Source organism: Notolepis coatsorum, assembly GCF_963971535.1.
Source record: "Notolepis coatsorum genome assembly, chromosome: 5".
Lineage (NCBI taxonomy): Eukaryota > Metazoa > Chordata > Actinopteri > Aulopiformes > Paralepididae > Notolepis > Notolepis coatsorum.
This window is the reverse complement of record NC_140169.1, coordinates 115,370,534-115,398,439: the sequence shown is the minus strand read 5'-3', so window position 1 is coordinate 115,398,439 and position 27,906 is coordinate 115,370,534. Positions and strand designations below refer to the sequence as shown.

The window sequence follows — 27,906 nt, the reverse complement described above, 5'->3', positions numbered from 1 at the left end:
TGTAAATATAGAAGTTATCTTTATTTTTTTTCATTCATACATTTCCATTCTTCTGAGCAGACTGGTTTTAATATCACAGATACATATCTTAACATTCGGTTTTCACCTACATATAGTTAGACCTAAAATAAAAACATACAGTATATACAATATATGGACTTGCTGTTGTGGTGAAATGGAACATTATCTCCATAGATTCAATGGACCCATGTACTATTGAGATGCAGATATGGTCTTCAGTGTTTGTTTGACCAACATGATTTGAATGAATATTATAATGAACAGAATGAGGGTTGAGAGATGGTTCAAAGTGCAACACGAGCAAAGCATTTGTCTTTTCTGTACAGGCGAGGAGAAATATTGGTATTCTGTTGTGAGAAATTAACTAAAGTGAGGTATTGGATTCAAACGAGCAGCAGAGAGAAATGGAATGACATGAAACTTTCCGTTTTAAGGCCGTCAGATGTAAACCGCAAGCGCAGTCGGAAACAAGATGTTCTGCAATTCACATTAAATAAAGGTATATTGTCAATAAATAAGGTAAATAATTAAAGATTGTACATCTTTCACAGAATACCTTATAATATACCTACACCACTACTAATGAATTCCAAATAGCAAGTAAAGGAGACACGTATAGGTGCCCGAAAGCAAGATCTACAGCTTTGGTCATTTAAGACATCATCATTATCTCTTTTCACATAATGGGCACCTTTTAAGTGCTCTTTAGTCGAGCCACCAAGAGGTGAACCTTCATTAATGGCAAAGCACAAGGTTGTCCTGATGCAAATGTGGCAGTGATTAATACGTTCCATTACCTTAAATAAAAAAACCTGCATTGAAGCATGTTGCATATTGTCCTGAAAGAGTTTGTTCGTATAAAGCAGGAGCTATGCTCATTTTTATGAGTACAATGAAGAAAACACTGGCAAAATGTTGGCTATGATATTCAGAAAAAAAGAAAACAGATTACATGAAAAATAAAAACTATAATAATCTGGTGTTGTTATCATTAATCGTGTAGTCTACTATACAAACTGTGTGTGATCCTGTGTCAAAGTGGACATCTGGAAAACCCCATATACATTCAATTTTAGCACATTTGAACATGATTAGCATGTTGGCAAGACAAACATCCACCTTGAAAATAATTGCTCAGAGTAGAAATTATTTTACAATTATTATTTAAAACCCCTGAATACATATCCATATTCTGAAATAAGCTAAAAATGCTGTTGGTCAACCCTATGCATACAAAAAATAATTCCATAGCAGAATCAGTCACATGGCTGCAATCAGCATTGATGACATTTTGGCAACATATACTTGTTCAAAAAAAAAAAAAAAAAAAAAATATATACAAAATAAAGCGAACAGCGGCTGTGATGATAACGTGTCTGGACTGGATTCAACCACATGTATTGCTATAGTGGACAGAGCGGAGGCTAGAGTAGAGATCGGAGGATGGAGAGGTCATTTTGACAACAAATGAGTCACATCATTGCTCAATCTAATCTCCCATCTATATACATTCCAGACATTTGTTTATCAGTTTATCTTCGATCATCCCATCGTCATTTAAGTCCCGCCAGCCAAGACGCCCTGTACGGTGACCGTTGCAGGGAGGTAGTGTGGTTGAGAGGACGGGACTTAGGAAGAGCTAAGGCCAGAGTCAGACTCGCCACTGCCCATGCGGGCCTTGGAGGCGGGGCAGGGGACGGAGGGGCAGGGGATGGAGTAGCAGGAGCAGGCACAGTTCTTCATGGTCTCGTCCGTGACCACCTCCTGCAGGGAGTGCTGCTCCTCTACTTTGAAGATGTCAGGCTGCTCTCCTTGGTCGTCGCAGATCCTGTAAGTAGGGCGGGAAGAGTTACATTAGCTATAATGGTAATCGTTAGGGCTGCCCTCGACTAAAGAAATCCTCAGTCCACCCAATAGTCATATAATTTGCTGAGTAATCGATCAATTTGAGCTTTCAACATGGGACGATACAGATGGAATCTACTGCTTATGAGAGATGAGCACATCATTTTTCAGCATGGAAAAAAAGGGATTAAAATCAACTAACAAAATCTTGGTCGACTGAGACCAAACTGACCGATTGATCAACTAATGGACTATGAGGGGGCAGCCAGAATATCCTCTTAGTTTCATTCAACTACTAACACTTTACAATGCAGTGCAAAACACCAAACTGTGTCCAGATGCGTTGTCATGATGCAGCAACGTCACGTTGTAGATTTAAAGACAGTTAGCCCTACAATACAATGAAGGATCAACATACAAACCCAGTAGGCTACAATAACAATCCATTCTAACACCAGATTTTGAAATGTTTTGACAAAATCTACAAACTGAAAGTTGATCATCTTTTAAAACTACAAGATATGTTGAAATAGGAGGGCTATAAGGACTACTATACAAACTTGTTAGTGGACGAGTGTCACTACTCTAGAGTCACACAAGATTTTCATGCATCCATATTGTTTCTCAGTGACGGTGACATGTCATTTAGCAGTTAGCGTTCACATAGGACTCATTGTGGAAAAAATGGCAGACCAAGCAGATGGTCCAGTCTATAAAGTAGTCTAAAGGCAGAATAATTTGTGGGTCTCTGCAAAAATAATCTAGATTTAAAGTGCATCTAAAGATGCCAAAATGATGATTAGTTATAAATATGAGGCCAAAATGCACGGCTCCACCCGATGCTACCATTATATTTGAGATAAATCCTTTTTTTAGGGCTGGGTGGCGGGAGGTATACCAATTTATTGAAGGTATACCATCAAAGATCCATGCAAAACCCCACGATATATATACAAATAGTAAAGGAGTATACATACTATATAGACTGTATATGTATAAAAATTTATATTTGCAGCGGTATTAAAAAATTGACAATTTTGAATGAAATAGCAACATGACGACAATTGTATTACAAGATAAAGATGTAAAAAAAAATATGTCATATCACATTGGAATTTGTACTGGAAAACAAAAAATAGTCAAATACTGGTATACTGTCAAAAAAATTATATTACAATATGATATTTTGGACATATCGCCTAGCCGTAATTTGTTTTTGCTTGGGAAGAATGTTGGAAGTTCAAGTCTGCTGAAACGGATGTCTCCGGTTACAGGAGGTGCACTTTGACACAGATTTCACAGCTGGTTAGCAAAAGCAGATTCTTCCTCTCATGCCGCGCTCAGGCCATTCCATCTGCTCTTTGGTTTACAGTAGTGAAGTAGAGTATCACATGCATAATAAGAGGCTTTGCCTGAAATCAGCAAAAACTGAAGACGCGTTTAAAGAATAATAACATACAGGCACAAATAGGGAGGGGGGGGGGGGGGGGGGGGCTTTTTCAATTAGGGAAAACTAGTCCCAAAAAATATAATGATAGGCAGGGCAGTTGACCAATCAAATCATTGTTTGTAGTGCAATCCTTCTGTTGAAAAAAAAAAGGCTTATCAGCAATCATTTTCCACGCAGAAAACTTAAAACTTATCCTTATTGGGGAGAATCGTCAAATAGTACATCCAAGTACCAACAAGTCAAGGAGTCAACCGTCTTGCATCATTGTTATGGAACGCTATTCTGTTCCACCTGCGGATTAATGAGTCAACTGTAGGCTTTCAGGCAGTACTAGTTAGGAGCGGTGGGGTGGGGGCCGGGGGGGGGGTTAAATCATCACAACACAACCACAACCAGAATGTCATTTACGGGCCTCTGGAGAACTTCAGAGGTCAAAATGTGGCAGCGCGCATTCACATATTCTGAAAGAAAGAGGCACAGTTATGTCACCCTGAGGAGGAGAAGAGGGAACATTTCCGTTGGCTCTACTGTAAATGTCCAGCTAGGATCTGGGGCCAGGAGGCTATGAAGGGGGGGTTGTTGGAAACATGTGGGCCATAGCCGTGTCACACAAATGTCAGGCCCATGTCACGCGCAAGAGAGAGAGGGGCGAGCCGGCTCAGCTGACGCAGCGACTGAGGGGAAAGGTCTCGCCGGCCTGCTTCTCCCGAGGAAGATCTGAGGGAGCCTTTCACCCAGAGAGCTGCCGCAGCCTCGCACGGCCGCCCGATCACTTGTGTACGTAACATCTCGACGGCACCGTAAATGAGTTTAATTACTCAAGTGTATTATCGAGTATAAATAAAGATTGAACTGATTGTCTTATCTGCCAATATTATGCTTGCACCCTATGTACCTATAATAACAAAGAAAGATAAATTGTGATTAACACGTCTGCCCGTTCTACTGGACTATTGGACTACTGGACATAACTGTAATCAAGCCAATGAATCCCTTTGACTCTAGAAGTAGCGTCGTCTGGGGGGTTAACTGTTAGCTGACGAAGAGGCGCGGCTAAGGAAGGGGCGTCGCTCGCTAATACTTGAGACACAGGAGAGGAGAACAACTGTGGCGCACTGTGGAGGAATTGACCCAAGGTGGGAACAGGGTGGAAAGGAATCCCAACCTGAGCACAAAATGAGACCAAAACGGACGCCATGTGAATAAGGTCAATGGAACCGTTGACAGTAAACAAATAGACATTGGGATGGAATGATGGGAGCTAAACTCCTCCTCTGTGTGTGTGTGACCTGCCTGTCGTAGATGAGGCCATCGATGCCCTGATCCCTCAGCATCATCCTGATCTCGTGGCTGTTGTTGTCGTCTCCCCAGCAGAACACCACCAGGCCCTTGGACTGAGCCTGGACGATGTAGTTCAGGTTCTTCAGCAGCTCCTCGGTGTTAGCACTGATACCCTGAGAGGGAGGGAGAGAGAGGGGGAGGGGGAGATATTGGGTTGAGTTTACTTTACTTTGGGTTAGTTTACACAAAAGATCCAAGTCAACCAAACATTTTAAAATATGCAATATTGTGAAATAATATTGATCCAAAGTTGGGAGAGGGGTAGAGGCATAATCAATAAGGAAATAAAACAGAAGAGAAGCAGAAGTACCCATCAATAAAAAGGACTGTGTGAGCCCCAGAACAGCACAGGGGACTAAAGTTCAGAAAGCCATTGAGCATATTCACACAGTGGCCATTTTGCTCTCCTGTCCTGCTCAGCACGGGATTCATTTCCATGGGAACTGGGTGGCATACGAGCAAAATGGCCACTGTGTGAATACGGTCAATAGGTAAGCCATGTCATCTTATCTCGTCAAGCTTAAACTGGTGCTGAATGCTCGATTGCTCGTAAAAGGGATACAATTAAATATATGCTATTTCTTGTTTTAACCAGAAACATAGACTATAATTGTTTAAGTATATACTAAATCATTTATTACAATAATAAGTATATACACCGAATATAAATATCTTGGCATTTGGCTTGAGTACACTTTTAAATACCACATACATAGCCAATCTCACTAGCAAACTGAGACAAACATTTGGACCTTATCTGACTGGCTTACACTTAAGGTCCTACGAGTTCAGTCTGTCTGCCTTTTATTTTGACACACCAGTTTCCTGGAATGATCTTCCACTCACACTAAAAATAAATACATCACTATCCTTTTTACAATAAAAAAAAAATATGATCACAAGCCTCCCTACCTCAGTATGTATTTTATGCAAATGTATTTTATTCCCTTTATGTATTCTGTTTGATTTTGTAATCTTCACTACATTGCAAATGAGGGTAAAACCTCAATGTCCTTTTTAATAAAAAAAAAAACAAAAAAAAGTTTCAATCAATCAATGTCTGGGAAGTCAGATGATGAGAACAATGCAAATACAGGTTGGAAACCTGCTCACATGCTTATCAAAAGGAAGACTTTTGCTACTGGTGTTGAAATCTGAGTGAACATCAAAAAGTAAACAGGGTTCCCACCTAGCCTGACACGCCAGACACAAGCTAGCTCTCCATAGGGTCTGAAAGTGCTGCATTTCGAAATAAACAAATGGCTTGCTGGCAAAAAATGGACATCAATAAAGTTAATTTGATTTACCGTGGTGATATGTTGGTGTCTCGTCTCTGATGCCAGGAGAATTCCTGGCACTGTGATCACATTAAAGTGGGCAAGAAGACTATTTTGTGCCCCTTTCTGTGCAAACAGAAGCAGCAAGGCACAGCTTGCGCATGAAAGCTATTCTAAAAGGTAATATAAAACCCCTTGTCTGACTGCACACTGGCTGTCTTAAGATAAGATATTCCTTTATTGATCCCCTTGGGGAAATTCAGGTATCATAGCAACATGGGGGAGGGGAGGTACAGGTAGTAAAAAGCAGTGTAAACAATATAACAAATCAATATGCTTAACATATTGACGTATTGCCTTGGTAACACAGATAAATGGAGAAATGGTGTTTTTACTGTAGTGTAATGTAATCACAGCAGCAGGAAGTCATCACCACATGAGAGACACAATCACATCACCATGGCAAGTCAAATTGACTTTATTGACGACCATCTTCACCGGCAAGCTATTTGTTTATTTGTGCTCGGTTCCCACCCTGAGCCTAATGCATCTGCATTTACATGACCTACATATTTTAATTCCATCCTGGTCTTTTTTCAGCTCCAGACAAGATCGTTTGGTTTCCACCAGTTGGCATTACTGTGGGACAGAGGCTTTACAGCAGGATTGAACCATTATCTAACACAATCAATGTGAGTCAAACACGGAATCCTGCTAGATTCCTGATATGTGACCCATTTATAAAATTCCCTGATATTCCATGAATTCCCCGGAGAATTCATCAAATGATCAGACTTTCCCCGTCCCAAATACATTTCTCCAAAATGTATACCGGGAACGCCGTTCTTAAGCCCACCACGGCTCAGTGCTGCTCACCAGTATGTTCTCGCTCTGGGCGAAACTCATTGCAATCTGGGTGGTCTGGCAGCGGATGTCCATCATTTCAGGGTAGATCTCGGAGATGCCCTGAGTGAGGAACAGGATGGGGTACTTGTTCTGCTTCTGACGTACCCTGAGGGGGGCAAGAAGACAAACAACCATTACTGTAAATAAAAATATAATACACATTTAAAAAAAATTAAGTGTCACATTATATTTTATCTGTGGCAATCACGTGAGCAAACAGCAGATGCTGGCGGCTAGGTGGTGTAGTGGGCAAGGCGCTCGCCACCAACGCTGGAGACGCTGGGTTCGAGCCCAGCTCTCGGCATTGCTACCAGCTTGGCTGGTCGCTCATACTAACACAATTGGCAGTATTAGGGGTGGGAAAGCTGGTGGGTGGGTCCTGGGCGTTGTGGACAGCGACTCCTACAGTTCGGTCGGGGCGCCTGCTCAGCGAGGGAAGGATCTGGAGGGAGGTAGTGTGACCTTCCACACGTTACACTCTCCCAGTGAGAGTCTGCGCTGCCAGGCTGGCTGCCGGCTGGCTGCACATGTGTCGGGAGGAAAGCATGTGACAGTCTCCGACTAACAGTGGGATGGGAGAAAGATCGGAAAAAGGAGGGGGGAAAAAGATAATATAAAAAAAATATATATATATATATAAAAATTAAAACAGCAGATGCTGATGTTAGGTTTGACCCGTTGCACTCTGGGGCGGACCAGGATCAATGAAGGACCTCAAACATTGGGGGAAGGAACCTCCTTTCATTCTATATTCTATTGTCATCCCCGAGAGACTTACATGGTGCAGAGGTCCGGGTCGAAGCAGGAGAGGACGACGCGCCTCTTGCCGGCGTTCTGCAGCACACAGGACAGGATGGTGTCCAGGAAGGTGTTCATGTCGAAGTAGGAAGACAGGTTGCTCTCCCAAGTCCCGTCCTAACAACGCAAAGCAATTTCGGTAGTTAGATAGTGATTTCCCTCTCCAACCAGGCCATATAGTACTGGCCCAAATATAAGACGACCCCGATTACTGAAGATCAAATCTTGTTTTTATAAAGAAAACAATTATATCTGACCAGAATGTACCATTAATACCAAGATAGTGAATAGAAGAATCTTATTGTTTAAATAAGATAGGCCTAAAACATTTTTATCATATTGTTTACCGGTAAATAAGATACATAAAAATTATAAATAATAAAAAACGTACTTTCATAAAATTTTACAACAATTACTTTATCATTATTATTACTATTATTTTCATTAATAATTCAGATCCGTCCATGGTGAACTCTGCCTACTTCTAAGTTACCCCTATGGTGGTCCATTTGCCTTTTCCATTACGGTCTTTTGAGGACCATAGTGGCTCAGTTTCTAAGAAGTGGTATCATAATGAAACTGTTGATAAGGAATCCAGATACCAAATCATGTTGACATGGAACACACCATGCAGCTTGTACACACACACACACCCTTCTATCCACGTCCTTCTCTTAATAGTCTGCACATCATATCTATAACTATTATGTACATCAATGCTCCACCTATTTTATCTGCCATCGTGTATAAATACTTTGTTAGCTCGTTATTCTACAGAGATCTAAGCTAGGGCCCGTGTTCTAGGTCTCTCCGTGTTGCGACATGTCATTCAGTGTGCTGTCTGCCTCCGTGAATAATCTGGTCAAATCATTCCACATCACATGTCCTAGTTTACAGGCGGAAAGGGGCTAAACATGGCTGCTTTCTTCACCTCTCGACCTCTAGAGCATGAAGATAAGACAACCTCACTTATCCCCCACATGCCTTTCCCCTAGGGGGCTTTTTACCCCCAAATAGGCCGTTATTGAAAATAAGAACTTGTTCTTAACTAACCTGCCTATACAAATAAAGGTTTGATGACTTCTTCAGGTGTAATTTGCAGAAAAAATGATCGTTTTCTTATATTCGGGCCAATACAGTTACTATAATTGTCCCTCTCTGTTTGTCCAAGGCAAGCGTCAGCTGTGATTGGAGGATCAAGAAAAAAGGGGGAGGCCAATACCCACCTTCAGCTGGCAGATCCACTTGAGCTCAATGTTGAAGCCCACGTGCTCAGGAACAGCCTGGAAGATCTACAGGAGAGACGGACAACGACACTGTGTCATTCTGTGTGGCGAACAAGGGGGAAAAACTGGAGATGGCAATGCAGAATAGGGCTGAAATTATTCCTCGAGTAACTCGATGACTAAAAATCACAGATCCCTTTGTTTAATCCACATAACTACACACGGAGGCACTGTGTTCCGAATGGATGATCATTACAGTCTCACATCACGTCTACGCCGCGGACGCGTGAAAAAGAGAAAGAGATTATCTCATCTCCGTGCCTAATTCCTCACAGGCTGTGGAAAAATACGCAGCCGAGCTTTCTCGCCTGCTCTTCTTAGAGGTCGGACACGCATACACACACACACACATAAGCTTCCCACATGGACCAGCCCTGCCTCCGTCTCACTCGGTGTGCTGCTCGCCCGTCTCATTCGCTCCCCTCACATGGTTAGTGGGTCTCGTCTCGTCACTCTCGTTGTCACGTTGTTGGCTTACTAAAGGGTTATGGTAAAGGTCAAGGATTCCAGCAAGCCCCCCCTCCCAGACTACAAGTGATGCTACAGAACAGTGCCAGGTTCTAGCACAACAAATGTAACAAAGCACCTAACTTTGAAGGACATACACACCGACCTCCACGAGTTAAATATTATGGAGAGGTTTCAACATCACTGAATCATTAAGATGGCTCAATAAACGGTTGTTGATAAGTGTATTGCCCAATAGCTATTTTTTGATGCTCTCATGCTAAGCTAAACCCCCCTCAGAGCCATCAGTGGGAACTACTTCACGAAATGACAGCGATTGCCTCCGGAGTAGTTCTGGTACAGGCAGACTCTAGGCCACTTCATAAAGTAGTTCCAGGGAAAAAGTATGATTCCCATGTTCATTGCAATTATGAATACTGACCCAAGCTAATAGTATGGGTGAGAAAGCTAAAGATTATTTATTTAAGACCAGTCATTTAGTGTTAGCGGTCTTTGATTTTTCACCGTCAGGCATGATTTGAAAGATCTCATCCGTCTTAGCGGTTATTTACCTGTGAGAGTGAGGGGAAAGGCTGATGCTCATCGATTTCCTCTTCATCATCCAGCAGATCTGAACAACAGCACAACAGCACAATGGCTCTCACATATACACACATACACACACAAACACGCGCACGCACGCGCACACACACACACATATCTACTGCCCTACTTATTAGGGATGGGCATCGATTTTTCAAATAGTTTATGTGACTACCATTTTTACCAGCACCTACACTGTGTAGTGTATTGAGAGGGGACCCCTTTAAACTGCTACACCGCTGAACGGCATGCATTGCTGGGTACAGCTCACTAGCTAGCCAGGTAGCATAACTGCTGGGAGAGGCTCCGTCGGAGCAGTACATTCAAGAACAGAAAGGAAAGATGAAGAAAGAGAGACTGGAGATGTTACACTTTGTTTCACTAAGATCACACCTTTGTGATGTAACTTTCGGAATGAATGCTTTTGTTCCTGAAAATAACATTGCGCCTGGTCCAACTCGAATAGTAGTGGAATAGTTCCCAGTGACTATCCAATAGTAGTAGAATAGTTCCCAGTGACTGTGCTATAGTAGTGAAATAGTTCCCAGTGACTGTGCTATAGTGGAATAGTTCCCAGTGACTATCCAATAGTAGTGGAATAGTTCCCAGTGACTGTGCTATAGTGGAATAGTTCCCAGTGACTGTGCTATAGTAGTGAAATAGTTCCCAGTGACTATGCTATAGTAGTGAAATAGTTCCCAGTGACTATGCAATAGCAATTTTGTGAGTTTTGCCCATCCCTACTACTTATATATTCCAAACGGCTTTAGAATGATGCAAGCAGGAGACACTCGTAGCCATCTTTCATCACAATAAAGAACAGAATTCCTGCCAGTCTTTTGATGTACAACCCTCAAAGAGGACTAGAGGTGAATGACAATACCTGGTGCAATGAGAGTGCAATGTGTCTAAACTGAGGCCGGCTTCAGCTTCTAAACTGTTCTAAACTGCAAATGTTTAAACAGAGTAAAAAAGAAACATCATTTTACCTTTGTGATCATTTACTTTCAGGGCAGTCGTATTTGCCAGCTGTGGAAAAACAAGGACACAATTTATGATAAATTGTGACCAACCCACCATTTGCTTCTTGTTATGTGGATCTATACTTTAACCGGAGCACTGTATTCATTATATTTATACAATTATTCAATGGTAAAGACCAGTGTTGTAGACTGAGGATAGCTGGTTGTGTGTACAAAGTATTATGTTAGTCTGATGTACGGGTACAAGTAATGGCTTTTCAAAGTTGTACATGTTAACTTTGATAAACCTTTGGTAAAATAGTGTGAAATTTGGTGTGAGGCGTTGGCACACCGATAGCTATTATTGTGGAAAATGTCATGTCTCTAGCATGTGATATTTGGGAAAAGCAAAATGGCGGAAAATCCAATATGGTGGTCCTATTGGCATAATTGTAGATGAAGGGTAGCTGTATATGTATAGAAAACATTGTGTCAATTGTACTTACGGTGTACAAGTTATGTCTTTTAAAAAGGTAGCCATTTTGGCCTTTGATTATAGTAGCTCCACAATCAGGCCGACTGGAGTGATATTTGTTAGGAGCCTGATATGGGCTTATCGTTGATATACTGGTATCAGTGTGTTACAGATATCCTGCCGGTTGATAAGACATCTTTTACAGGCCATTTTCAAAGGGATCCCTTGACCTCTCACCAGATATTTGAATAAAAATTGGCTCATTGGAACCACACAAGTCTCCTCTTCACAGCCGTGTCCCATTTATGCCCAAAACATGCTTTTTTGAATGCATTACAAATGTAATTTTTGCCTTTTTAATAAGTATATATATATATAGGTATCTGCCCCAAATTTCTGTATCGGTTGGCCTCTAATATTTGTTGTGATGTATTGGAACACAAAACAAACAACATTCTGTAAAATTGTTGGGATGGACCGACAGTGACCGACACACCGACTTACAATAGCTGAAATATATATATTTTTTAACATATTCAGTTGTACATATCTGTTGTAGAATAACTAAAGCAAATGTTATTAAATGCTGCTTTCAATTGATTGATGCTGGCTAAATATGACAAGCAATGTATATACACATACAGAAAACATAGCCCCAACTATATTGGGATTGGATGGTGTAAAGCCTTCCACTGTCCAAACACGCCCGGATCTGGACTTTGTTTACTTCTGAGAGCCAATGAGCAACAGCATACAGGTCACATCACATGTATAAGTACTGAATATCACGTCAAAAGTTCACTTTACGTTAGTGTCGTAAAACAGGTTACTTAAAGGCATATTGTGTCACATATAAATACATTCTATGACATCTCCCCTTCTTCAGGTTTTTTGTGTTCTTTCTTGTAACCAATAAATATTGCTTGAGCATTACTAAACATTCAGAACATATACAGTATGCCATTAACGTCCATTCTCTTTCCTTTTATTTTTCTCACAGATTTAACCTAATCACAGGTTTGCTCAGTCTGCCAGACCGGGTATGAGTGATTCGTTTGGGCGGTCCTATGGAGATAAAAAGCTTTGAGAGGCCCTGGTACAATCTGTCTGGCCTCAGAGGCCCTGGAACAATCTGTCTGGCCTCAGAGGCCCTGGAACAATCTGTCTGGCCTCAGAGGCCCCAAGTTCTAACCAGGGGAGCTTTCCCCTCAACATGGCTTTAAAGAGTCAGTCATTTTTACCTTTAGAAGCTGCAGTTGATCAAATGTCAAGTCTTTGACGGGCACCTCCACCAGCTCCAGAGAGTTCTTGTCTTTTTTCTGTCAGAGGGGAAGAGAAAGCGGATGTAAAGGTTCCCGTTCTGTTGTACGATTCCCAAACCATCCTACAAATCAGGTCTGAATATGTACATCATGACAGGAATGACGTGATCATGGCATCCACATTACAGCCTCCTCACGTGACCCGCCTCAGCTTTATGGAACTGATATCAATACCAAAACTAGAAGAGATGGGTATGATTTTAATACCCATTCCTCTGTGCTGTCGTCCTATAGGCCTTTTTTTATCCACTTTTTCTGTTTTTCTCCCATCCCAATTTTAGTCGTGCAAATTCCCCCCTCCCCTGTCTTGATCGTTGCTCGCATGTGCCCCCCAATGGTCGGTCGTAGGGAGGGTTGAAGAATCTATCGCATGTCCCCTCCGATTCACGCAGTCAGCCAGCCACTTCTTTTCACCTGCCAGCGCGGACTCTCATTGGCGAGGTGTAACGTGTGGGAGGCTCACACTACCCTCGACATCTCCTGTCCTTGCTGTGCAGGCGCCCTGACTGACCTGTAGGAGTCGCTGTTTACAACGACCAGATTACCACCCATCGACTTCCCTCCCGCTGACTCTGCCAATCGAGTCAGTATGACGGCCGGCCCAAGCCGGAGGCAGCGCTGACAGCTGGATTCGATACCGGTGTCTCACGCGTTGGTGACGAGCGCTTAGACCGCTGCGGCCACCCAGCCGCCTACGTCCTATAGGCCTTTTAACGTATATGACAACATAAACATTCTAAATGGGGAGAGTCGCCGCAAATGCTTTAAAGTTGTAACACGCAAGTTGTTTTCTCTCACTACTCGAGTGCCACTGTGATGTCCTCCACATTCCTGAAAACAATCAACAGGATTCCTCCACTCTGGGCAATGGTGGCTTGAAAATTGGTTTTTGCAAAAACCAAGTCAAATTCAAGGCTGGCAGCATTTAATACAATGTTGTGTTTGTATGGAGCTACAGATGGATACAGCTGTCTGTATCCATCTGTTCTACAACCGCCAGCGTAGTCTTCACACGTCATGTATGCTAGTCCTGGTCGGTAAGGAATGCCAAAGCGCGGGTGTGATTTGTTTTGTATTTTTTTTTTTTTTAATGCATCTAATCACATGTTTGGTATGAAAACATCAAAAGAGTAGCTTGACTGAAATATTGTTGATATACCATGAAGATGATTTGTTTTATGCCGTTTGTTTAAACCGTATTACAACCGTGAAAAGTATTTAACAACATTTATATAATCAAACAAGGAAAGGCTTTGAGCGCGAGGCAAGCTGCTCGGTATCACCTGTTTCAGTTGAGCCACAGCTGTTACGCTTGAATTGGACAGCGTCCATTTTCGGTTTAATTTCTCACGACTTGAAAAACTTGAAGAGGCTTATGATAGCAGACACTTGTAAGTCATTTGTCTCAAAGATATTTCCCATGTAGGTAAAACCATTTCAGAGTAAATAGTGAAAAGTGAAATATTTTACAATTGAGTCGACTCTCCCCTATTTCATATTGCAGTGTTTGCTCATATGAATAGCTGAAGTAAACCTGGGCCACAAGCGGTTCCCTAGCCACAACCTTTTCCATAGTTTACCTTTTTGGTAGATATACAGCAGGTCAGGTCGTGGTACACAATGGGAACGCAGTCCTTGGAAAGGTGAACATCAAACTCCACATAGGGAGCACCCTGGAAGTAAACACACATCATAATGAAATAAACATGGAATTACAAGGAAATAAAAGCAGCATCATTCAAATATCAATGTTGCATTTCTACGTGTATGTATATTTTGAAATCTTGCACTGTTTATGCTGTGTGTCCTGTGCATGTTGTGTGGCATTTCACCTGTATGTATATTTTTAAATCTTGCACTGTTTATGCTGTGTGTCCTGTGCATGTTGTGTGGCATTTCACCTGTATGTATATTTTGAACTCTTGCACTGTTTGTATAGACTACAGATGGAAATGAGCTTACAACTGCTAAATCTGGTGCAAACATGTTTTCATGTGACAATGATTAATGTAAATGCACATCGTCTATAAATAACTTACGTGATTGGCAGCACTCTTGAACGAGGCTACTGTGTTTTCCCTGACTTTGTGGTGCCTGTAAAAAGATACAAATCACAATCTCAAATACAACAATACAACAGAAAAGGATACAGAAATATAAACTTGGCAAAAATAAATACTATCTACGAATATGTTCCATATTGGTATGTAACCACGAGATTCCCTTGACAACATGTTTTGATGTTCTGCTCTCTAAGCACAACGTGTCCAAGCTTGCATGTGTAACTCATTCGCTTCCAAGAAGATTATCCAAGGTATGCAAGTGGCGTCTCACTCACTTGACTGCGTGTGTGCTGCCGGCTCCTCTGTGGCCCACGTCCAGAGCACTCCGCTTCGTCCAGTATTTAGTGAAGGAGGCGCTCATGTCACACTGAAGGCCCTTGATAGGCCGGATCACCAGGTAATCCACTGAAACCCGCACACAACAGGTATGATATGAGATACGATAAGAAATAAGATACGAGACAACTTTATTACTCCTAGCCGTTGGAAAGTGTGTTGGAACCGATAGTTATATAATCAAACAAGGAAAGGCGTTGAGCGCGAGGCAAGCTGCTCGTTATCATCCATTCCTACCGTCATCAGGTCATATTCCCACATACAGGTTGTTACTGCATGACGGCAGTGGGTCTTTGGTAAGAATCTGATCTGATCACATGTTTGGTATGAAATCAACATAAAAAAATAGTAGCTTTACTGAAATATTGTTGATTTGAAAATGTTTTATGCTGTTTTTTTTTAAGCCGTGTTACAGTTGAGCCACAGCCGTTACGCTTGAATTAGAACATAATTGGACAGGGTCCATTTTCGGTTCAATTTCTCACAACTTGAAAAACTTTGAAGAGGCTTTCTGTTAATTCTGTCCTAGTCCTGGTGTTGATTTTGCAGTCTGAAATGCTATCCAGGTACTGGAAAACCAGATTAGGCAACGTTTGTGAATGAATGGGCGTGCTTGTGTTACAGAATGTCGTGCCTGCTGGTGGTAACAAACACAACAATTCCGCTGTGCTTCTACAAGGCAGGGCCTGCAGCTGCCAACATTCACCACAACTAGATTAACCTGTTAAACCCGAGCCCTATTTTCAGAAAATCCGCCTAAAAATACATACCTAAGTAAATGGAAGATTGCTCCACTTCTACAAGGTCCATTTGCATGTTCTTGGTATCTAGGGACATCTATGGTTCTCAGGGAATGTATTCCCAGAAATATTGTGTCTGTTACTAGGCTTGAGTAAATTGTGATGAAACAAAAAGGAGAATATAAATTATGATTTTTATTTGCATCTTTGACAGTGAATAACACCATGCAAAAAATCAAAGGGAAGATGATTAAACAGAAGGTTTTGTAGATACAGTACTGAATTCTGCAATCCGGACACATGCTAATTTGAAATACTATTATAGAATATCAGGCCTATAAATGACCTTATTATAGCCAACTTGCACACTATTTGTACAAGTGCGTTTACTTTAGGGTGTTTGGCAGTTAGTATTTAAAATATTTTAAGGTTTGGAATTGGCCACTCCCATCAAAAACACTTGCACTAGAGGGAAGAAAGTACTAAAATTAGATGTTGTAGTACGTTGCTTTGGGGGGGGGGGAAACAAACATGTTCCATAGTCACCAGGCACATTAGTGAGATTGTTGAAAAGATAGAACTAGAGGAACGTGTGAGTTGTAGGAATACTGAACAAGAAACCACACCTCTGACTTTCCCAATGGTCTGTCTGGCGTTCCGTCCCACGATGGGGAGTGTGACCACTCCGCTGTCCTTGCCGTTCTCCACAAAGGTAGAGGAGAGGAGTAAGGCTGTGCCCGCGTGCCCTGGGTGGTGGATATCGCCCTGGACCAGAAGCTCACTCAGGTCCTCCTGCAAAGGTTACAATTTATAACATTTAGTGCCTGGGATTAGTACAAATTAAATACATTACTTTTAAATAAATATCTTAATAATATAAACAAATATACATTGTAATAATAATAAATGACTCACTAAATGTTATACGTATGTATGTATGTATGTATGTATGTATGTATGTATGTATGTATGTATGTATGTATGTATGTATGTATGTATGTATGCATATACACACATACATATAACATTTAGTGAATGGGATTAATATAATCTCTAGCATTAAGTGGATGGGATGAGTACAATTTATAACATCTACTGGTCTGGGTGGCCTTAGTACAAAATATAACATTTAGTGAATGGGATTAGTATAATTATTTAAAAAAATTAGCTGATGGGATGAGTACAATTTATAACATTTTGAGGGTCAGATTAGCAGAGTACAATTTACAACATTTAATAGTTGGGATTGTTAAAATGTTTAGTGGATGGGATTAGCCTAGTACAATTTACAACATTTAGTGGCTGCAATTATAACAATTTATAACATTTAGTGGCTGGGATTAATACCATTTATAACATTTAATAGCTGGGATTAGTACAGTTTATATCATTGAGTGGATGGAGTATTGACATTTGCTATGTGTTCTATTCATTGTCAAATATATCTCCGTCAGAGGGATTAAACTAAAAACCAGGTTACAGAAGGAAAACCTTTGATATTGACATCACCTCAAAGAAATCGAAGGTGAGCTCCAGGTTGTCTGGGTCCATGGTGTGGATGACGTACTCGTACCACTGGGAAGGATCCAGGGCGTAGCCGCAGTCTGGCTGGGAGTGACGGGACTTGTAGCTGTTCCCAGTGATCATGCTGATCTCCAGGGTAGTGGGCATCTTGTGCGAAGTTGAGGGGCTGTGTGCCTCTTCCTCGTCATCCTCCCCCTCCTCCTCCATGCCTTCCAGCATCAGCTTGATCCTACCAGGTATGGATAACAATTAAGAGACCAGAGTTTGGGGTGTTTCCCTCTTGAAAATATGAAACACTTAACGTTATTAATGTGATATCATTAACATTTCATTGATTCATTCATCTTTTGACAAGATTGCCGGGGGCACTCGAGGTGCTAATCTGTCTCGTGTTCCTTTCAACTGGAACTTTCCTTGAATGGCGTTGAATTTGATCTTGGCGTCTGTCTCACCTGAAGCGAGACTTCTTGTATTTCTTCTTGGTGATGGACACCGGAGCATTCTTAGAGTGGTGCAGACGCAGGCGAATCTCCGTCTGGCACGTCAACCACCCAGAGTCTACACACTCCACCCCGTCTGTAGGACAGGGGGACACGGAGAGTAGTGATAGACCAATTAATGCAGCAGATATCTGGCATTTTGATGTAATCAGCAACGCATCGGCATTCTTATAATTAAAATTTTTAAATCAACTTATATTGTTTGGTACATTTGTTGATTTTCTATTCTATTTTATTAACCTCTTAAGCCCTAGCCCTATTTCTAAAATACATACCTAAGTAAATGGAAGATTGCGCCCCTTCTACAAGGTCCATTTGCATGTTCTTGGTATCTAGGGACATCTATGGATCTCAGGGAATGTATTCCCAGTGTCAGAAATATTGTGTCGGTTACTAGGCTTGAGTACGTAAATTGTAATGAACCAAAAGGAGAATACGTCTTTTTTTATTTGAAAAAAAAATAAAACATTAATTCATACATTCTGTAGATGTATTTATGGCGTGATGTCATTGTCGGTCAGGTACCGGACCGCTCAGGCTTAAGAGGTTAAAATAATAAGCAAGAGTGCAGATCTACAGAATAAAAAAATTATTTTTATGCATTTGTTATTATTAAATACAAAAAATAAATAATCTCCCCCTGCTCTCTAAATATTGGTATCACTATCAGCCATTGAAACAGTCGATCACTAACAGAGTCAGATTCTCTTGAAATTCGATACACAATGGCTTCCATGTTCTCTCTAACAGCAAAATTAGCTACACTGACAATAATGGCAAAGAGACACAATGTCAGCATTTGTTCTGTGAGAAAGGGTGGCCTCAACTGCGGCAGTCCAAAAAGAGAAGTGCCTATTAAGATGTAATCTGTAAGGATATCAGAGGCACTAAGTCATGTTTAAGATACTTCCTCAATAGTATGACCATCTCATGGGGTTTTAGTTCATCTGGTACAATCTAAGGACTGCACATACTGTGTGGTAGTAATGGTTGTATAAATTCATCAACTCACTGTGAATTCCAAATTGGCCATCGTCGATATTAAGACACGACTCTGCAATAAAGGAAAAAGGCATTAGGAAAAGGGTAGGACAGCATCACCCATCCAACCACCAGAATTGAGGATATTTCACAAAAAGAGCACTTCTAAATGTACAATGATTGCCAAATGCTGCCAAATATCACTTTCTGTCCCAAGTGGCCTGTCAATTCCACCAAATTCCACATTAAATGTTTTGGTTTTTTTTTTTGTTGTTCAACGGTCAAAAATAAGATGCTCAATTTAACTTCTCAATCGTTGGCTCTGAACTTTATTCGCCTCCTCAATTTCATGGCGGTCGGTGGAATTTCTTTGGATTTCACTCATATATTTTGACTAAGAAAGCAACCTATTATAAATCTACGGCAGGGTAGTCATTCAAATAATTTTTGTACAGGCAGTAATGAAACAGTTCAGACTTTTAAGCAAACGCATTGGGAGAAGCTCTGTAATATGGTCCATGAAGGTATAACCAAATAAAATTATATTGAAGAAAAGGGCACCCTTTTCCTTTTAAGTAAGCCAAAGCACTGCACATAAACGAAAGAAATCAAGCAACACATTTTTCAGTGGGCCTTCATTTGCTAGAAGACAAAAGGGGGACGGGGTGACAAGGGTCCGGGCTGATGGAGACCGAGGTGAACGAGGCCAACACGCGGAGAAGGGAAATGGCTGCAGTGAACTTTTTTCCCCAACAAAGCGGATTGTAAATAAGCTTTGTCGGAGGCGCCTCTAACACAATGGCGTTTGAACTAGAGGGATCCACGGTATCAGGCGGCGGCATCTATCCACTACAGTGTTTTCCTCTGGAGTATTCTAGCTTTAAAGAGCAAAGTATCCCCCTCTCAACCCCACTCCTCAGAAAAGCAACTTGTGTATATATATATATATACGCTCCGTTATACTAGAGGCTCCAAAGGCTATGTGTGACAGAAAGTGTTTGGGAAGCAGAAATGGGCTTCCTTGTTTAGAGGAAACACTGAAGTCTCGAAAAAGGGGACATATTCATAAACCCCGGTTCCTACAAATGATGCTGCAAATTGTCCTGACGTACAAATTATATCCTACAGACTCAAGTAAATATCTTTGTTTGGTACAGACCCCTGCACAAATTAAAGTGTGTTTTTCAATTTTAAATAATGAGGCAAAAATGATCATCCCCTCCATCATTGTGAATCATAATTGTTCAGCCCTTGTTAATATGCAAATTGTCTTGGTTCATCTTAGTTCAAATGTTTTTTTTGTGGGCCAGCTGTTTTGAATGTCCTAGGTGAGGTTGCCCATAACAGATCTAGGATCAGATTAGCCTATCCCCCCCCCCCAAAATACCAACATTCAGTGGGGTGTGCAAAATCTGACCCTGCATCAGTAGTAAAGGGCTACCTACAGTGCAAAGGACGGGGTAAAATGGAGCTAAACAAGGGCTGTTTCTACACTTCACCAGCACCAACACAAAACAGCACCATTTTTTCCCGGTGCGCTATACCTGTGGGGATCATCGTGCGCGGCTGCTGATGGGTCTCCCACTTATTGACTATCACCTGACAGGGGCCACCTGCACTCTGCAATGCCAATATTTAGGACAGTGTTAACAACGCTTTCAAAATCAGTCAAAACAGTCAACTTGTTGTCTAGCCGGATCTCCAAGCTGTTCTTGGACCAGGGGGTGAAAAAGGAATGTGAGTTGATATAGTCACCACCAGTCCCCCCGTTAGGGCCAGTCAGCCACGGTGGCTTGAAATCTGAAAAGTGAATTTGTTAGTGAGTGCGACAAATAATGTGGAATCGTTGCTTCAATTACACATTTAGTTGCTCTTAATACATCTGTGTTAACGGAGCTTTCACTTACTGTAGCAGTAACATGCGTGTAGCTACTTCCTTGTTTAACTAATGTGACAAATACAGTGCGCAGTAACAAAGTTGAATGGTTTTGAAACTGCACACAGGAAACAGTCATCAATGCCACTCAATTCTGTTACTATGTGGGAACAGTCAATATGTTAATAATATAATATGTGTTGTAGAAGAGGTGAAGATGCTTCTTCTCAGATACAGACATAAGAGCAACATAAATGTCAAGTGTAGTCCAAAACTGTGTATATTAATTCCAATGGGGGGGGGGGGGGGGGGGGGGGGGCTTAAATTACCTTTAATCAAATGTAAAACAATGATAGTTCTGGCCCAGTTCAGGCTTAAGAGCTAGCTAGTGTCTCACTAGAAACAGAGTACTGACATCATATGATACGGGAAGGAAGTCAATTTCCCTATGTCACAAATTCAGATCCACCCACTGCAAACAAAAGACGCTCTACTTCAGACAGTCACAAGTTATTGTGTCCTCACTCAGTGAAAACACTTTCTTTCTGGGAAAACCTTAACAGCAGGAGGTCAAAAATAGAAATGCTAGCTCTATTGTGTCTTATATATTCCATATTATCAGATGTTTGTCAACATGTGATTGGTTGTTGTACATTCAGTTGAATAAAATAAAAAAGGGGCATACCAGGGATATATATACCAGCAAATAGTCGACTAGGAGCTCCCTTCGACTGCTAGTCTCACAGTCGAATCGTTGCAGTGGTGGGGGAAAAAGGGGTTATGAAACCAAGGAACATTCCATTTGGACTACGGTGGTGTTTGAATGTCAGATTTTACATAGAATTCCAAATAAATCAAGATTATTATGCTATACATATCAGGTTATTAATAATACTTTTAATAAAAAGCTGAAAATAACTTGTGTGCTTTCAATCAGTTGCCTTATTCTGTGGATAAATTACCTTGGTAGCCTAAAGTTGCGCTATCCAATTCAGTGTAGGAGACACATGTTGGCCAGGCTTTACGCTATTTTATTGTCTATTCTATCTTACTCTTTTTATTATTGTCTATTTTAAAACTGAATCAAACCATAAACAAGGTGGCCTGTTGGGATGTTAGATCCTAATGTGAAAAAAGATTTTATATGTCTGAACTTTATGTGCAAATTTTATGCCTGTCTTTTTCTGTTGTGAAGCACTTTGAGCTGCAATTATTGTATGAAAGGTGCTATACAAATAAAGTGTATTATTATTATTTATTTTGCTACCTAATAGCTCACAATATCAGCCAAGTCAAGAAAACATTAAGCAAAGCAAATGTGAGACATTTAAGGAGATCTACGCCATAGTTGATTAAAGAAAGAGGCAGAGGATTGTCAGACTGTCCTGGTAAACTGTTCTACTGCCACATGCAACAGTGTGTGGACAATGAGTTTTATGGATATTGTTTCAATGAACAATCAGAACATGGACTTAATTTACAAGTAGACCTACAAATATGTAAGTGCAAGTCATTTTAGTATGTTATTATGTTATGCAAAAGTGTGTCTGTCCTCCTAAACTGAGGGCCTGTGATGACTAATATGGTCATGCATTATGTTTTAGTACTGCCGTTTTATGTGCGTGGTTTATGCATGTGGATAGATCCGTTTTATAATCCGTCACGTTAGCCCTCTGTCTTTGCAGTACGTCTATTCCAAAAACCAGAGTAAACTAAAACGTCCTTGAAATGGTCATTCGAGTGGACTGGAATCCAGCATCGTTGTTTCAGGACCTAGGACAGCAGTCTTTCTGACATAATAAAAAATGCGTCTTTTATTGATCTTTAAATGCTAAAACATATCCCCATGATTCTGTTGCAGTTGACTATGTTAATATGGTCAGAATCATGCTGAAACTCATGGCAATTGCCAGTTAAGTAAAAAATAAAAATAAAAGATTTAAAAAAATTAAGAGATTAAATAATAATAATAATTTAAAAAAAAAAAAGTTTAATTGTCGTATTGAACAGCCAAATCTTAAAATCGACTGAGAAAATTCAGTCAGGTACAGGCCTACAACATACTAACGTGGGCAAGATTCAGCGTCTGTACATTTGGTGCATATTGCCCAGCCCTACTGCAGTGTCACATTAAATAACAGTCCTGGGCCTGCCTGTTCTGCGGCGTGTGAGGTAATGGCAGCTCTAAGGGGGTAAACAGAGACGTGGAGAAAGTGATACACATACCAGGAAAGTGATCTTTCCTGGTACGTATCTACGTATCTAAAACGTCCTTTAATGCTGCCTTTCATGTATTGGCTGATACCAGGCTTTAGAATGGAATTATTGGGAACAAAATGACTATGAAAAAAAGAGAAGTGCATCAAGTGGAACAGGTTGGCAAAATCTGTTCATCCAGTTCTTGTTGAACTGTAAAGGGATGACAAATGGCACAGAACAAGGAAACCATGACGACAAAAACACAGTGGCTTCAACAGCATCCCTCCATGATCAAATCATCATATAAACTGTCATTCATTAGCCAATGTGGATTACATCAAAACGTCCATAGTAGTAGGGTTGGGTGGTATACCGTTCATGGATCCATGCGAAGGTATTACATTTTACTATAGCGTCCTATACGATATATATATAATATATATATACATACGAATAAGAATACAGAATAAGTATCCTGCTTAGGGATGGGCACGAGTAATGTTTTCCCAGATCGAGTACTCGCATGAATTATGAGTAGTGCTTGAGTACTTGTTTAGGGAAATCTATTTTTAGAACGTATCTTAAAAAGAGAATGGCAGTACTGCAGCAATAACAATGCACAGCAATATACCTGATGCTTAATACATATTCAAAACAGTCAGTTACCATTTGTAATAATTACATTACCTCCACTCTGTAACCGGTCTCTCCGCTCATGGAACGGCAGATTGCTTGAGACAAAAGGGTTTTGGTACAGTATGTGTTCTCTTTGGCTAGCAGTAGTAGCAGTGTTTGGGTCCATGTACTGTAGCATAACTAACATTAACAGTTAGCTAGCCACAACTTCAGCATGTCCGTATCAATAGTCTATGAACGCTACACAAAGTGGGAGACATGTTATTGGCACAATTTGGAAATGCACGAACACAAACTGCTATTTTTATCTTTTAGATAACGCTAAGCTAGCTGTATTCCAACGCAACAAACTTTTCACAGTAACGTTAGCGTACTATCCATAGAATCCTCTTTAAGCTTAGTCTTCCTGCAACAACACACACCTTGCAGGATTTCAGCGAGATTTCTGTTTCAGTAGCAAAAACAAGCACTTTTGGCGGACGTACTTGGTGGTGACCAAATACTATAAAAAAAATATTTAAAAAAACGATTCCCCTCAAAAACCACAAGTTCAGTTGAAACGGCGAGTACTCAAGTGATCAATCACTCGCGCCCATCCCTTTTGGCGACAAAGCAGACAGGAGCAATGCTTTAATGGGACCCGGTGAATCAAACACAAAAACCTATTTCATAGATTTATCTTCAGTTTTGAAAAACAGTGCCGACATGCTGATGACGGCAGAGAAACCTTACTACACTCTTATAGACCGTTGACAACATAAACATTCAAAATGGATCCACGTTTATATCCAGTTGAAGTGTTGCCAATATCAATAGCTGACAGGAAATACACTTAGGTCCAAGCTGTTCCACTGAAATTGTCAAGGGGGCATTGCATTGCAAACAGGGATGAAGAAGTGTATTCGACATTTGCACCACCCCAATAACTTCTTCCCTGGTAATGGCTCCCCCATTCAAGTCAAGTGTTGCTTCATGAATCCCCTTGGAGAATGTGCCATAGCAGCATGGGGAGGGGGTACAAACAGGCTAGTCCTGCCTCAAATTCCACTTCCAGCTATGTTCATCATTATACTGACAATGGACTCTCAGCTCACCTTTGACTCCAGGAAGAAGCCTTTAAAGTAGCGATACTTTACATCTCCTCTAGGCACAGTGATGGTATTGGTCCACAAAGAGCTGTAGGAAGAGAACAGAAACATTTGGCTACCGAAAGACTATGCAGCCTGTTTTATTTACTACCAAACATATTTTCCAACAAAGAGCAACCAGTTACCGAGTTGGTCATCAGGCATGTTTAACCTACCCATCATCGCCTGTGGGGTGTAGGGGCACAGCTTCCTGGTGACACCAGCTTCCCAGGGCCTCACAGCTACCAACCACTGCAATCACCTCCCCTGAAAAAGTATAAGCAACTTATACTGTTATGCACCAATCAAGGTCAGCACAAAAACTAAATATGTCTAGCAACAATAATACGCGTCATTGCATAATTGCAAAGGTCTGGCGGGCCGCCAGGAAAAGATAACCCTGGCAGGCCCAAAAAACAGTGGCTCCAAAATACCTCATTAAAATGCATGCTTTAGCTCGATTTGAGTGTGATTCATGGGGGAAATAAAAGCAAGTATAATTAAACGTAAATGTTAATTGTCTGTTTTTTGGGGGAGGGTATGTTTAGAAGCAGCTTTGATTGATTGATTGAAAACTTGATTAACAGATTGCAGAATGGGTACAATACAGTACGGCTTAATACAAACAACTGCTAAGAGGATGCAGACCAGAAAAATACTTTTGTCTCGTTTACATCAGGGTCCTCCATTTTCAATTCATCAGGACATTTATGACATACAACTTCAAGACATACAGATGTACAGTAGGCCTACTGTGTAAGAAGAAAAAATATCATACAAAAAATATACACATCCGAAGGAGAAGTAACTGTACATTGACAATACACGACAAGAATTGTGTTAGTGTAATTCCCCCCCCCCCCAAAAAAAATCATTGTTAGCTATTTTTAAAGCCAATGTGAACGCCTCTACCAGCAGGGCTATGTCCGAAGGTCGTGTCCAAACTGTCTTACCAGGGGACGTGTCTCCCTTTACTGACACAGTCACTTCGGTGGTCTCCATGGTTGACACAGGCACAGGTTGCAGGTCCATGGTTGACAGGCACAGGTTGCAGGTTTGGCGGCGCAAATACGCTGGAAAACCAAGAAGAACGTCACTACTGAAATGCTGATGATGTTTATTACTAAGACTACAGTTGTATGGGGAGCTCCAGTAGCTCACCGCGTACCTCGAGCGCTATTTCGGGGACAACGTCACAACCGTGCTCGTCACGGATCTGGGGTTAGCGAGTTCGATTCCCGGACTGCAGCCGTATCTTTCTCAGAGTGTCTTCCCCCCATCTGTACCCATTCAAACCTGTTTCTGTCGGTCATTCTTGACCAGAAAAAATGCGATAAACGCAAAAAAGAGCCAGCGGAATGGCCAAAGTAAAAAAAAAAAAAAAGACTACAGTTGTATGATAAACAATAACCCGCCGTCACCAGCAGCTACAGGTCATTCTGGGTACTGCATCGTGGATTAGTAGTGGTGGAAGCAGAAAACGAATGCGGACTTTCCATAAATATAGTCATCATAATAACACGAGTTGTCGTCGATAGCTTAGATGGTCAGAACCAAAATGGATCTGTGGCTAACTAACGTTAGGTTATATAACAGTCATAATAACCATGTTGATGGCACAGATCCAAAAGTGCATATTAATCTGCCACGAAAACACATACAAAGTCAAGCCCAGGAAAATGTTGGGGTGGTAACTTAATAATCAACACCAGCTCTAATTGCACATGTTAGCAAGCTGATGCATTTACACGAACATTACCTTTTCACTTGTGGCGGTGATGATGATCTGTGGCTTCTTTGCTGCAGCAGGGTGCTTCTCAAGAGAAGCCGGCGTGGTTGTCCTGCAGGGAGGAGGCACCAGTCTGGAAGTAACGCAGACTAATCACTTGTCCCATGGCCATGTTGTTTCCCTGAAACAAGTAAATACATCTTCACGTTACCCTATGTTAATCTAGCTAGATCCAATCATCCAACCTTCGTCCAGCAATGTAGCTTTGTGGAGCAAACGTTAATACTATTCAATGACATTAGCCTCCTGAGATCGACGACGAAGCACACTAGCTAAGGAACGCCACGTTATGCAACTGACTGCTGCAGACAAAGAGAGAGAGGAGACTAGTAGCTGTGGCTCCGTGTTGACGCCCCCTGCTCGCCCTGCTGTCAGCCAATAGTATCCAGCTGCAGAGCCGCAGAGCCGCAGAGCGGCGCTCTCAGGTCCTCAGGACCGGCTCTGGGGCCCGCTCAGCAGCGCCACCCACCCAATGGCTGAATTGGAGTATTGCACTGTGCGGGGGCACTATGGGGGTAGATTTCTATCAAAATAAACAAACGCAAAAGTAGAATCCACAATGTAAAAACGATCCACACACACACACCTCTCAATCTGTGTTTCATAAATCATAAAAACAGGCTTGATCTGCTTAGATTTACGTACAGAATTCTAAAAACAGGCTTGATCTGCTTAGATTTACGTACCGAATTCTAAGGATACGCTTGATCTGCTTAGATTTACGTACAGAATTCTAAAAACACGCTTGATGCCTTGATCTGCTTAGATTTACGTACAGAATTCTAAGGATACGCTTGATCTGCTTGGAGTTACGTACGGAATTTTGAGATTAAATATTTCACTGTTTTCCCCGTGTGGATTCGTGTGTGAAGCTTCTTCTTCTTCGGCGATACAGAACATGGCCCGAGGTGTATTCGGCTCATGAGCACTACCAGTGGCCAAAATCGCACATTATCTTTAGCCCTAGGCATCAACATTCTATTGTGAAAATGAATGCTCAAAGCAGTGGCGGCTCTGCCACTAGGGGCGCACGGGCGCCGCCCCACCTGCTGTTAAATCAGAGAAGAAGAAAATAAAACTTTTTAGTTTTTTGTTTTATAGCCCTATAAATAATATAAACATGTTTAAAATGAATAATATTTACTCATTTTAAGTATGTTTGTATTTCCAATGCACAATATAACGTTATTATCTCAAATAAAAAACACTCGTTTTCCTGAGCAGGAAGTGACATCACGTTTTTTTAATTTTTTCGTATTTCTCGGCCCGGGCTAGACGCGATAGCGCTCTGAGTGCGCGTCACAGTTTGATCGCTGTATCCGTCACAGCCAATCAGTGCATAACGCGTTGTGCGTTGAAATATGACTATTATGTTGGAATCCGGGCGCAATTTGAAGCGGTC

At 41.3% G+C, this 27,906-nt stretch overlaps 1 protein-coding gene across 1 annotated transcript; it reads right to left on the bottom strand.

Moving 5' to 3' along the window:
* On the bottom strand, window positions 1–26,801 carry gpcpd1 (glycerophosphocholine phosphodiesterase 1). Its single transcript, XM_084314986.1, has 20 exons — window positions 26,475–26,801; window positions 25,669–25,788; window positions 24,892–24,982; window positions 24,683–24,764; window positions 20,422–20,497; window positions 18,909–18,950; window positions 17,849–17,972; window positions 17,382–17,625; window positions 16,499–16,664; window positions 15,072–15,201; window positions 14,773–14,827; window positions 14,314–14,406; window positions 12,653–12,730; window positions 10,964–11,003; window positions 9,944–10,002; window positions 8,865–8,930; window positions 7,619–7,755; window positions 6,811–6,946; window positions 4,610–4,770; window positions 1–1,849 (listed from the first exon to the last, which is right to left on the bottom strand). Exons 2-20 carry the CDS (start codon window positions 25,745–25,747, stop codon window positions 1,651–1,653), a joined length of 2,058 nt encoding a protein of 685 aa, XP_084171112.1. The 5' UTR covers window positions 25,748–25,788; window positions 26,475–26,801; the 3' UTR covers window positions 1–1,650.
* Window positions 26,802–27,906: the final 1,105 nt, after the last annotated feature.